Here is a 14480-nt window from a genome sequence, read left to right on the forward strand (position 1 = left end):
CATAATCCCAGGCATTCAGTACTCAATAAGTATAATACAAGTGGCTATTATAATATAGAGTGACGAAAATGTAATCACAAAATTTTATCTTTTCGATTTGAAGACTTTTTTCAAACTTTTCTCTTCCAAACGTGTGCTCACGCAAAGATCAACGAGATTTTCTCTACGTCGAACACACACTACGCTACATGGTGGTCTATACCAAATCTTGTTAGAGGTAAAGTGTATGTAGTACAAGAGACTTGATTATACTATTAACTTAGTATATCAAACTTAAGAGGACCTTACTCTAACTTGAAACTAGTTCAAGAAGAACAAGAATATAGAGAAAAAGAGGGAGAAGAGAGTTGTCAAGATAATAAGTATGAAGAAGGAGTAGCGTTGTCTTTCCTATCATATATAATGACATATATACAAGTCTATACAATATTCACACACACACAAGTGACATCTTATGTACTTGTTGTATGTATTGATGTATACATTGCATGTCAAGTCAAAAATAGGTACAATGTGTGTCCCTATGGTATACTATCTACTAGTACTATAAGTACTCAAGCAATAACTCCCTCATCCTTACAACTTCATATATATATATACATATATCACATATAAATATATATATATATATATATTCAAGCTAGGGCTACACACATATATATATTGTTGGGCTTAATTCAAAAATAAGTTAAACCTATAGGCTGGGGCCTCTATAGAATTAACCCAATTAATTTTTAAAAGCCCAAATGAAATTTATTTGATTTTATCAAATAAATCCTAGACTCATAGCTTCATAAGTATTTGAATTTGGGCTGATAACAGTCTCTCAAGGCCCAACAAGAATATTGGGCCCGTCAATCACTAGTGGCCCATATTTACGTGTATCTATTTTTCTCAATTTTTTTTCTTTTGTTTAAAATAAGAATTTATTCTTTATAATATTTTTACACAAGAAAATAAATATTAACTACATTTTTATTATATCAATTAGAATAATTAGTCATTCAATCATAACATCATGCTCAATTTTTACTTTTGTTTCCAATAATATGCAATTCATTACGTTATTCAAATTTAAAAATAGATTTATTATTTTAATAACTCAAGTTGATGAATTTGTTCAAATAAGATTAAAAAACAACAACAAATTACTATAGAAGTAGACCACCACCCTCATTCGTGGGACTCAAACTCCGCTAGAAAAAAAAATTATTATTGACTATAATATTAGTGGTTATGAAAAAAAATTATAATAAATGACTATTATTAACTATGGTTAAATAAAACTGATGCAAAAAGCTGGCTTTTTCACCATAAAAAAAATTATTTACCACCAGTAAGAGCCACGGCAAATATTTTAGCCACCCTTACAAAAAGTACGGTCAACAATTGTTGCGTGACCGTAACCAATAATTATTTATTTCGACTATTTATTATTAAGCATGAGAATTGATTTGAGTTAAATATTATAATTCTTTTAGTGTCACAACCAAAAAGTTGTGAGACTCCAACCTTACTGATCGAATAAAGCCTTATTCGTCAATTTCATGCCCATTAATGCCTAACAATTGTCAACAATTAATGACATAAAATGAATTGCATAAGTGAAATAAATATTCACACGTTTAATACAATCATAACCCTTGAGGTCATTCTTGTAAAATCATGAAATTGTCAGGTTAAAATCTCATTAATTGACAGCAAATCAGAATTGGACTATAAATCAGAAGTAGTGATTTGAATGATCTAAATGATAGATGCAAGCCAAATAATTTATCTTTATTTTTCATCTAACTCATTTTTCTAGCTTTATTCTTTAATTTTTCTGCACCAATCACTGTTCTGTATAAACATTACTCTCACAATCACATTAAAATTGTTAAGGATAAATTATAATTAACTCCCTTGAAATTTGACATAATTACGAATATTCCTTATTGTGTGAGAAAGTGCCTACCCCTAATGTTTTTATGAAATTATGTAATATTTGGATGAAGGGCGCTAAAATTATAAAAAAAATTATAAAATTAGGAACAAGAGAATGGAAATTTTTGAGTACAATAAATATACAAAAGAATTTTTTTTCTTTTTTTTTATAATAATTTTGCATTTTAAGTTTAATTTAAAAAATAATTAGAAAAATATCTGTATAATTAGTGAGTTAAATAGTTTGAATTTTATTAATTTTACAAATTAAAAGTTAACTAATAAATGAGTACAATAAATATACAAAAAAAATTTATGAAAATATTTTATTAATTTAATAATAAAATTAAGTTATAACTATTTATTCTTTTAGATAAAAATAAATAATTACATATAGGTTTCTTAACATATTCTTTTAAAAAAATTATGATAAAATATTTTTATTCATTTTTTTAAAAATCTTTAAATTTTGGTTAAGCATATATATTTGTCAATTTCTTTTGAGAAGTATATATGAGTTGTTGGTTATATTATATTTATCATGCATCTAATATATATATATATATATATATGTGTGTGTGTGTGTGTTAATTTATACTTCACTTTGAATTCAACTTATTCACTTATTAAAAATAATTTAGTGATGATTTAACGTGCAAAATAGTAAAATATATCGAAAATAATATAATTGCTCAAGGCATGAGGGGTATTTTTGTCCAACCAAGGTGGTAAGTGTTACATTTGTTAGTTTAGAGTGGTAAATGTTACACGATGAATAATTCAAATGGGCAAAATGTATTTAACCCTATTTATAATTATATCAATTTTAAGGACAAAAAGTGCTATATATGCGCAGATGTAGATACCGTCGACGAGCTCTATTTAGAAGATTTATATATATATATTTTTTTCACTATTTACGATAAACCTTATATGTAGTAGCAATTTAAATGAAATTTAGCATTGTTCGTTTCTTAATAATTTTAGACTACACTTAATTTTAGTGATGTTTTCAAATTGTTAGAGAGACATCATGTAAATAACTCACATCAATGTATCAACGCTCGTAAAAAAGAAAATGCATAAACTGAACCACAATTATGTTCCATCAACAATACTATAAGATAAGCAAATTATAATTTAAATTAAGAAAAATATAAGAATCTATGATTTTTTTTAGACATTTTTCTAAATAATTAATAATAACTCATTCAGTTAAAAAAACACTAATATTTTATCTAATTTTAATTTTTAATTGAATTGAAAGTTTATATCAATGAGAATAAGGAAGAAACCACATGAGATTCACATACTCAAGTTTAATTCAAGCAAGCCATTTGTCAAAGTTTCAGGCGTGTTAATATTTGGGAAATAAAATTTATTGGATTCAAATTTAGACAAAAAAAAAAAAAGGAAATTACACTTTTAGTCCCAGAGAATAAGGAAGAAACCACATGAGATTCACATACTCAAGTTTAATTCAAGCAAGCCATTTGTCAAAGTTTCAGGCGTGTTAATATTTGGGAAATAAAATTTATTGGATTCAAATTTAGACAAAAAAAAAAAAAGGAAATTACACTTTTAGTCCCACACGATAAGGTATGTTGCACTTTTGGTCCTATAGTTTATAAATTTAGCATATTTAATCTCATAAAATAAATATTGTAATATTTTTGGTCCCATACGATAAAAATCTGGCACATTTGGTCCCAACTTTAGATACTACGAGACAAAATGTACTACAATTTTATCATATGGGATAAAAAATATTATAATATTTATTTTATGAAACTCAATGTACTAAGCCCGTAAATTATGAGATTAAAAATACAATACATTTTATCGTATGGGACCAAAAATACAAATTCCCCTTTAGAAAAATGAAGTCTTATACTAGTCTAGGCTATTTGAAATTTAATAATAAAGCTACATTGTAAGCAAAAAAGTGGACTTTTGGCTTTTGTTTCTAGCTACTGATGATTAAGCCATGATAATGACATTGCAACTAATTCAAGCATTGTCTTAATAGTACCATAGAATAATCCATCTAATTTGGACAATATAATTACTTAAGAGTAAATTATATCCACACTCATCCAGGTAAATTGAATTACACAAATATTTTATGACCCTTGTAAAATTATAGATGCAGCTCCTTAAGGGGTGTTAATGCAATGTACTCATACGGTGTTTGTGTAAAATTTCGTTATTGAGTTAAGTATGAAAAATGAATCAAATTATTCGATATTTAATTAAAAGTTATCCATAAAAATTTATTCGATATCAGATTATTAGAGATCGGCACATGTTTGATCTAATTAAAATTCTTTCGAGCTAGATTAGATAACTAACTAAACTGAATCCAAACGCAAATTTTGAAACTCGATGACAATTCAAACAAATTTGAATAATGGTGTATTCGGCTCAATTTGAATCGTTTACGGCCCTGTATTGGGTAGATCTTGTACTTGTAATTACAACTACAAATTCAAGAAATATACTTATAAATTTGCAAATGGTTGATGTATTTGTATTATTAAACATAATTATTTATTTATTTATCAATAAATTATTGTCCTTGAATAACGTCAATGACGTGTATAAATTAAATACTTCAATAACAAAATTAGAGAAAATTCAATTCTAAATTAGGACTCATCCAAAGTATTGATTGACTGCTGACTGCTAAGAGGCATCCATCAAACTATGAACACATTGCAGGAAAGCCACAAAACTTTTATGTACAAGAAAAAAAGGGGGATTGCTCCAGAATTAGACCTAAACATGATTGATTTTCCTGTTTAATCCCTATCTGAAGGATTCAGTAGAGTACTATGATGATTCTTGAAACACTCCATATGATCAGAAGGCGCCTTTTCCTTCAAGCTCTTGAGGCTAGCTTTAGCCCCATGAGCCACAAGATACATGGCCACCTGCACGTGCCCCGCCTCGACTGCCCGAAGAAGAGCCGTATACCCCGTCCCGTCCACCAGATCGATCCGAGCTCCGTAGTTAAGCAGAAGCTTCACACTCTCCATGTGCCCTTTGAATGCTGCTCTGTGCAGAGGAGTCCATCCGTTTTGATCCGTCCGGTTAACGTTAGCCCCTTGAGCTAAGCAACTCTTCATGGTGTGCACGTCGTCTATTCTTGCAGCTCTGTGCAACGAGTCGCTTAAATGTAGCATGTCGTAGAGGTCGGAGTAGCCATTTTCGACTGCCAAGGCATATGCGGTTTTGCCTTCTTTAGTGACCGCGTATTTTGCATAAACTGAGTGGTGTAGCAAGAACTCTGATGTCTCGATATGGCCTTCGTGGGCAGCATAATGGAGCGGAGTCCACCCCTCTCGATCTGTGACATCAACTTCACTACCTATTGGAACAAGAAACTGAAGGGCTTCTACTTGACCCTGAATGGCTGCAAGATGAAGTGCTGTTTGGCCCTGAGAATTCACTGAATTCAGGTTGATATCCGGGTAGCCTAAACACAAGATTTCCATTATATCCACCCGGTTCATAGCAGCGGCAACGTGTAAAAACCGATCGATTTCATTGTCTATTACATAACCTGATTCAATCAAGATCTGCACAGCATCAGCATTTCCAGACTTAACAGCCGACGACATAAGCGATTCTCCCTCAGCATCCCTGTGGTTAACATCCGCACCAGCCTCAATCAGGGCAGAAACGAAGTGTGATTTCCCATTCTCCACAGCAAGTCTGAGCAAAGAAGTGAGCTGAGATTCATCACACCAAGAAATGGCCTTTGAGAAGAGAAAATTGATCTCCAGGGACACGGAAGACGGCGAAAGAAGAAACTCAGCAACATGGGGGCCGACAAAGGATATAGGAATCACGGCATCCTTAAATATATGCGGCCCAGGTTTCGAGAACAGCCTGTGGAGATCATCCTGATGGGCTTTCCCGGTGGGAAGCATGGAGGACCGGACAAGGATCGTGCACGGAGGAGACGAGAAAGGAGGCTGATCGCGCGGCTCGTTGAGGACTAAAGTGAAGGATGAAGTTGTGAGAGGTGGGATAATAGAGAAAGGTTTCAAGACAGAGAAGAGCGACGGATCAGACAGCTTGAGGCAAACGGCGACGGACATGGTGTGCATCAGGTTGGTTAGCTTGAAAGCTCCGCCACATTTCTGCCATCTGACGAAAAAAACGTCGACGGCCTGCACGTCGGGCTTGATCAGTCTGTCCATCTCATGAACTGAATTGGGAACTTGGAGATGGATTAGGTGAAGGATGATGGTAATGGGGGGGTCATATGTTATGCTATTACACTATATCTTCATTGTTTAAGACAGCAGTTTTAGTATTATAATTGGCATTGTATTCCCACAAGGGTTTATTAATGAAATATGATTGGTGTGTTATGATGGAAGACAAGGACATTGAAGAACAGATGAGACAATGAAAATGAGAAAATTTGAAAAAATGAGCAACTTTTGGCCAAGTTACAGGACAAAACATGCCAAGCCTGTGTTTAATTTAGGGAAAAGGATGAAAAGTGTGCAACTTCTTGACCCGGCCAACACAACATGTTACTTGGACAATTTCTATAAATCTGCTTCGACTTGGTCAACAGTTGCAGCTTCTGAGTAATGTGTAGACAACAACCTTCTAGGCCTCCACATCCAAATCCTGCAACTACCCATAATTCATTGTAGATTCTATTGGAATTCTATCTATAAAATATCCAATAGGTCTTACCCAATTTATATTCAAGATTCGATCCGAGTCTTATGAGTTGAATCTTGTGTTACTTCTTCTTCTTCTTCTTTTTTTTTTTTTTTTATAGATTTGAAAAAATAAAAATTTTCAAATTTTAAATTTACATAAAAATGTAAGAATCAGTAATGAAAAAATTAAGTTAAGCATGAAAAAAGTATTTTAATTTTGGCATAATTTTTTTGTCCATTTGAATCTGCGTTCGACTTTCATTTTATGATACTTTTAAGATTTGAATTCAAACAAATTTGTCTATTTTACATATTAGTCGAACTTAACTAATTTAAATCTTGTATGAATGTTTTCATTTTCTAAAGGGACAATTGCACTCCTTCCTCAAGATCTGGAGTAATTACATATATACTCTTGTGGTTTAAAAAATTACATTTAAGATACTTAAGATTTGCTTTCGTTTAGCAAAAAGATCCATTTTTTAGCAAAAATTCGCTGAATTTATTAATATGAACAAAATAACTAAATGATAATCGATACTTACCCTCGACAGATCTGAAAATTATATGTCTATTGACAGGCCTAAATCCTCCTATTCTCCCCTTATTCCACCCACAAATTACTTTGTAAATCCAAATATAGTTTTATTTAATATTTCTTGTGCAATTATGTGCATGTATTGTTAGAATGAGATGTGATATTAACATTTTTAACACGTGAAATTATATAAATAGGTAAGAGTGAGATTTTAACTTGAGCGCAAATAACCATTTATTGAAAAAATTTAAATTATTAAACAAAAAAATCTGTTAAAATGTTGAATATTCAAACATGTGGTATCGATATATTGATCTTGTCGATTTTAAAAAAAAATAAATAAAAGAGAGAAGCGTACGGCCTGGTACTATGCAAGAACACAAGGATCGGATACTGGAGAAATGAAATGGGAAAAGACAGGATAGTAATAAGGATGAGAAGTAGAAGACAAGTGAACAAGTGATTTTTGTGCTATTGTGATCAAGTTTTTGTCTTTGCTGTTGGTATAATTTGGGATGTTTTTGCTTCTCTTTCTGCACCCCAAATACTCCCATTGTAACTCAATATGGGAACTGCTTTGCAGTTACAATATTCAGCTAATGATTATCTTGTCCAAAGTGACGATTACAAGGTGAATCAATAACAACACCTTGTTTTGATATCATTTTTTTTTTTTTTTGATAAATTACATCTTGTAATTTAAACTATGTCCGTTTTTTTGTTTTGATATGTATTTTTTCATATATGACCGTCTTTTTGTCGATTTTTCTGCTTAAAAAATATTACATTATGTGTATATGTGAAAAGTATCATATAACATAACTCTTAAATATCACATGTGTATTGCATATGATGCTTTTTCAACAAATTTTGATGGAAAAACAATGACAAATGACAAAATGCAAAATTTTATAAGGTTAAAATAATAAATTGACCTTAAAAATAGTTTATATGTCAAAATATAAAAACAGTCATAATTCGGATTGAAAAATATAATTAACCCTTATTTTTTCCATACATGATATTCACAAGTTTTCCACATTTCGGCTGCATATGCATGGCTCAAGGTGGAAAAAGGGTTGGGCTATATGAGCTAGCTCAAAAAAGCCCAGTCTAGGACCAGCCAATTCTAAGACTTTAAATGGGTTTAATTTTAAACCAAAGCACAATCATGGACCAACTAAATTGAGGCCCAGCCCGAGACTGGACTATTTTTTAGTAAAAGGTCTTGTCAGATCAAAACTGCAATGTTGAGAATTTTTCTATATTTCCTTTTTTATTAAGGCCTTTTTACATTTAGGGTACCTTTACTTTAGGATATTAGCCAAGATATCACACACAATCTTAATGTTTACTTTTTTTGGCACCGGCCCGTATAAGTAGGCATGGCCCATAATTTGTTGTGATTGTACCTTAATTGCAATCCGGCCCATGAGGTTGGTATTGTTGTATCACGCTGGCCCATGAGGTGGAGGCGGCGGCGGAGGTCTGGAGTTTTGGTAGAATCGAGGAGGGGAGGCAAGGAAGGGTCTGGCGTCTCCTCGTAGGCAGACGAGGGCGGGATCAAGTAGGGAAAAGAGGGAGATGAGTGATGAGAAATGCAGCAGAGCAACAAGCAGCAAACAACAATTCCAACTCTGTTCTTTCATAGTTGTAAAAAGTAGTCGTTTTTATTTACGTTAGTGGGTGTTACGTTTTTTATTTGTATTGCACGCGGAGGAGCTAACATGTCCAAGCGATTAGAGTATGTTAGACATTAGTTGGTATGTTTCTTCTTCTTCCCGCCTAATGCTTGCTACTCAAGAACCATAAGCTCCAGTTTCCAATAATAAGAAAATGAGCAGATTTAATCCCAAGTTCAAGCTATGCGTTCCTCTTCTATTTTCATGTATTCCATCTCTGATTTCTATATGGTATCAGAGCCATTATCTTGGTGGTCTCTGCATATTTTGTAGTTGATTGATTTGTGTATAATTATGCCTCTGAAACACATTTTTGTAATGGCCAATTCGTCAAATGTTGTGCCAGAGGTTACAACTGGCAATATTGGATCTAGAAATGAGAGTATGAAAACAAGTGTTAGATCACCAAAGGATGGTGATGATTTCTGTTCCACTGAATGGGAGCAACTGGTTATCTTGGAGTAGATTAGTGCATATTGCACTGGATGGACGGGATAAACTTGGATTTATTGATGGATCGTGTGCTAAAGGGTTCCACGGAGCTTCCACAATGGTGAATCACTGATTCGATGGTTAGGACCTGAATATTGAACACAATATCCAAGGATATTGTGAATGCATGCTTATATGCATCCTCGGCGATCTCTGTGGCTGGAGTTGAAGGCACGCTATGGCGAGTGTGATTGACCGTTACTGTATAAAATCCAGTGTCAAATTAGCTCCATGTCTCAAGGCGATTTGAGTGTTACTGTGTATTACACAAATCTGAAGCAACTTTGGGATGAGTACATGTGGTAAATTTACATGCGGATGCAATAAAGCAAAGGTCGATCAAATAGAGCCAGGACAGTTAATTCAATTTCTCATGGGATTAAATGAATTGTATGACAATATTCGAAATCGGATTCTGGTAATAGATCCTCTCCTTCACATGAATAAGGCGTATTCAATGGTGTTAGAGTTAAAAGGCAAAGAGAGGTGAATCTGGGATTTGCAGAGACAAGAGACAGCTCTGCACTACAGGCAAGAGGTTATGAGCAAAGAGGACATACACGACCAAAAAACTATATGAGAAGAAAAGGTACTACAGACAAAAAGAGGGTTTGTGTGCTCAAATTGTAACAAACTTGGGCATTGTAAGGAAACTTGTTTTAGTATCCATAGGTTTCCTGATTGGTACAAAGATCTTAATGACCAGAGGAGGAAATCTGGGAATGCAGGTAGAGCAAATGTAGTGAATGAGCATGATCAACAATCTCTTTTGGCTAGTGCAAGTTCAGCAAGTCACAATCTTGTTACAGAAGATGGAAGCTTTAAAGATTGTATAGAATAGAGTACCACAGGAACCTGTGAAAGTGCATTTTGCACAGATGGAGGAAATGGAAGGTACGATTTTGAACAATACTGGTGGGAAACCTTGTTTTATTGCTCGGATTGTGGCCACCGGAGCCACAACTCACATGTGTGTTGATGCAAACATATTTCACTCACTCATCTGCTTTCATTCTTGCATAAATATCCATCTTCCTGATAATAGTATTGCACAAGCTACACATTTTATGAAATGAGACTTTTCCCCAACTTAATCCTCACAAGTGTCCTTCTCGTTCCTAGTTTTTCAAACACAACCTCCTTTTTGTAACTCGGTTATGTAAAGCTCAACCTATCAGTTTTCTATTTCTCACATCTTTATGCATTTTGCAGAACCTGAAGACTAAACTTACTTTAGTAACAAATAGATAGGTTGGGTCTATTTTTTGGACCATGATTCCTTTGTATCGCTTAGCCCCATTCATCTTCGGTGTAAGAGTGCTCGATCAGTGAGCTATTATGCACTCTTTCAAGGGTGATTGTTTCTAGGCAAACCTCCTGGCTATCTCTGCATCCTTTTCATTGAGCGATCATTTAGGGGCCTTAGCTGGTGATCTGGGTTGTTTCCCTCTCAATGATTTGTCCCATTGTCTCAGCAGCTTAATAACCATATAGCTTGTTATTCTTCTGACTTACAATTGTATTCACTGTGGCATAAGCGGTTAGGTTATATTAGTCCACTTGTGCTAAGCCATATTCCTGTTTGAACATCAAAGAAAGAAATAAAGAGGGAGATTCCTACTCTATCTGTCCATTAGCTAAGCAGTCCAGGATGGCATTTTCCTTAAGTAAATCTCATGCGCACTGTCCTTTTTATCTAATTCATATTGATATTTGGGGGCCCTATAAACAACCCTCCTTATCAGGATGTCACTACGTTTTAACCATTTTTTATGAGCATTATGGAGTCACTTGGACCTTCCTTCTGTACCACAAATCTCAAACACTCCAAATTTTGTCTTCTTTCTTTGCAAAGATTTTAACTCAGTTTACTGTAAATATCAAGCCATACGTGCGGATAATGGGTCTGAATTTCTTAGTCTTCCTTGCCAAGAACTGTTGTAGAAAAATGGCATTGTACACCAGAAAAGTTGGATTTACACACCACAACAAAATGGTGTTTTAGACCGAAAACACAAACATTTGTTGCAAGCAGCAAGAGCTTCTTATGTTTGAGTCTCATTTGCCTAGACATTTCTGGGTTGATTCTATTTCACAGCCACAAACATTATCAATAAACTATCATCTCCTTCACTAAGTTGGAAGTCCCCTTTTGAGTTACTCTATCATACTCCTCCGACATATAATACATTAAGAACCTTTGGTTGCTTATGTTTTGCTTCCAACACTGCCCTCCACAAATCTAAGTTTGATCATAGGGCTTTTCATTATGTCTTCGTAGGTTATGTTCAAAGTCAAAAGGCCTGCAAAGTGTATGGTATAGATAACAAAACCACCATTGTTTCTAAAATGTGGTGTTTCATGAATTTATTCTCCCTTATAAAAACTCAGTTCTCTTCAGACTCTGCTTCTATTCCTATCTCTACTCCCATCCTTGATTCTACCTCTGATCTTCCTCTGAATCAAGTACTATTCCCTCTACACTACATGAGGAACACAAACTTTGTTCCTTCTCTATTCCTGATCATCCTGAGGAACACAATCCTTCTTCCCTCTCTGTTCCCGATCATCCTCAATCAATTCCTTCCCTTAGAATGTCTCATAAACAACCAAGACCACCTACTTGGTTAACTGACTTCGAATGCAACTCCTCTTTTGATAATGCTATTGATTCATCTACTCTTGCTTCATCACACAAGAATTTTTTGGTTGTTGCTAAAGGTACAACCAAATTGAGGGAGTGGACTTACTGACAGGTTTTCACCTGTGGCTAAAGTTGTAACTATGAGGACTTTGTTGGTTGTTGTTTCCAGCCATGATTGGCCCATCCATCAAGTGGACATAAACAACGCTTTCCTTCATGGCTTTCTCAACGAGGATGTCTATATAACTGCTCCAGATGGCTACCAGGTTCAGCCAAGGAAGGTATGTAAGTTGAAGAGATCTTTACACGGTCTGAAATAAGCTTCCAGCCAGTGGAAACTAGAGCTCACCAACAAGATTCATGGCTATGGTTTTTCTCAATCGCCTCATAATCATTGTCTGTTTGTACAAAATATTCCCACTAGTTTCCTTGCTCTCTTAGTATATGTGGATGATGTGTTAATTACTAGTTCCGCACAATCGCAAATTGATCAGGTGAAACATTTCCTGGACTCAGCATTCACCATCAAAGATCTTGGTTCTATCAAGTATTTTCTTGGCTTAGAAAGTGCCCGTTCAGTTGGAGTTACTTCAGCCACTCAACACAAATATATTTGGGACACTGTTCATGATGTTGGTCTTGTCTCTTACAAGGCAGCAGCAACTCCTCTACCACCTGGCCTCAAGCTCACTTCTCATAACATTACTCCCTTAACTAATCTAGAGCCTTCCAGTCAGCTAGTGGACCGCCTACTCTACTTGAGTTTTACTAGACCCGATATTTCTTTTGGAGCACAACAATTAAGCCAATTTGTCCATAGACCTATGCAGGTACACATGGATGCTGCTCTTCATTTGATGTGTTATTTGAAGGGCTGCCTAGATAAAGGTCTCTTCTTCCCTTTTGCAAATTCTCTTGCTCTTACAGCTTATTGTGACATGAATTAGGCTGGTTATGTTGATTCCTGACGATCATAACTGGATATTGCATCTTATTGGGGCCTGCTTTTACTTTCAGGAAAACTAAGAACCAGTTGCTCGATCCACTGAGGAGGCTGAGAATAGGAACCTTGGGACCGCAGTTTGTGAACTCCAATGGATATCCTACTTGCTGCAAGATTTTTCTGTAATTGTTCCTACACCTATCCCTGTTTTTTGTGACAACCAGGCTACTATTCACATTGTTGCTAATCTTGTGTTTCATGAGCGCACCAAGCACTTAAAGATTGACTGTCATTTCTTCCCACACACATCTCTGGAAAGTCTCAAATTGCGGACATGTTCACTAAATTTCTCCCTCGTGTTGTCTTCGGTTCTACTTTGTCCAAGCTGGGCTTGGTGTATTCCCCCCAAGTCCATTTTGAGGGGGGATGATCAGAAATGTAGCAGATCAGCAAGTAGCTGTAACAGAGCAACAAGCAGCAACTCCAACTCAGTTCTTATGTAGTTGTAAAAAGTAGTCGCATTTTTAGTTCATATTAGTGGGTGTTATGTTTTTTATTTATACTGCCACGTAAGTGTTGACATGTCCAAGTGGTTAAAGTCTGTTAGAATTGGTCTGCTTCTTCTTCTTCCCGCCTGATTCTCGCTAGTTAAGAACCATCGGCTCCAGTTTCCAGTAATAAGAAAATGAGCAGATTTAGTCCATAAGTTGAAGCTATGCGTTCCTCTTCTATATTCATGTATTCGATCTCTGATTTCTACAATGAGAGAGCGCTGGCAGCGGCAGAAAGAGGCGGGCTGGGCGTCGTCGCCTTCAAACAGAGAAGAGGTGAGAGAGGTGATTTTTTACAGGGAAGAAGACAATGTTTACAAATTAATCATTAACTACTGAACAACTTGCCTGGAAAAAGGATAATTTGCTGGATAATTATATTAGATATTTTACGAGGAGGAAGGCGGGCTGGAGAATTTTTAATAATTATTTAAAACAATTAATAAAATATAAACAATTAGTTATGATTAATCAATTAAAATTTTTAAATCCTTTAAAATAAACAAATATTTTAAATTTCACTTTAATAATTATGATAAGTATTTATTGTAAATTTAAATTTAGAGAATGACAAATAAATAATACATAAATTTTAAAAATAAAAATTCCTTTTGATGTTAAAAATTTATAATAATTTGTACAATTTATATATATATCATTAATATTGTTAATAGATATATATATTAATAATAATAAATATGATTTTTGATGGAATTGAATATGGTTGTGATGGGGAAAAAAATATAAATATATGATGTATACATAAACAATATAAATGTTTTTATATTTTGTGATTTGATCACATGTTTTTGCCCTCAAAATGGACAATTTTGTGCATCCCTTATAATAACTACAAAAATAGATATATCACACAATAATTATTTAATAATTCATACAAAATGAATAAGCTTCTAAATTATCATCGTATCAAATATCTCAATATTAATGGTGCAATCCCTTAATCCCATCCAACGGACCCCAATCCTTCACAATTTTTTGCTTAGTTTCTAAAACTG

The 14480-nt window shown here is 34.2% G+C and overlaps 1 protein-coding gene and 1 long non-coding RNA gene across 2 annotated transcripts; one reads left to right on the forward strand and one right to left on the reverse strand.

Moving 5' to 3' along the window:
• LOC105165349 (ankyrin-3-like) lies at nucleotides 4728-6134 on the reverse strand. Its single transcript, XM_011084330.1, has one exon. It carries the CDS (start codon nucleotides 6132-6134, stop codon nucleotides 4728-4730), a length of 1407 nt encoding a protein of 468 aa, XP_011082632.1.
• LOC110012120 lies at nucleotides 8551-13502 on the forward strand. Its single transcript, XR_002287248.1, has 2 exons — nucleotides 8551-12858; nucleotides 12988-13502. It is a non-coding gene; the product is annotated as an uncharacterized LOC110012120 (long non-coding RNA).

This window comes from Sesamum indicum, linkage group LG6 (genome assembly GCF_000512975.1).
Source record: "Sesamum indicum cultivar Zhongzhi No. 13 linkage group LG6, S_indicum_v1.0, whole genome shotgun sequence".
Lineage (NCBI taxonomy): Eukaryota > Viridiplantae > Streptophyta > Magnoliopsida > Lamiales > Pedaliaceae > Sesamum > Sesamum indicum.

Excerpts from the sequence above, each read along its gene's own strand:
- LOC105165349 (XM_011084330.1), bottom strand. The coding sequence starts at position 6,134 with ATGGACAGACTGATCAAGCCCGACGTGCAGGCCGTCGACGTTTTTTTC.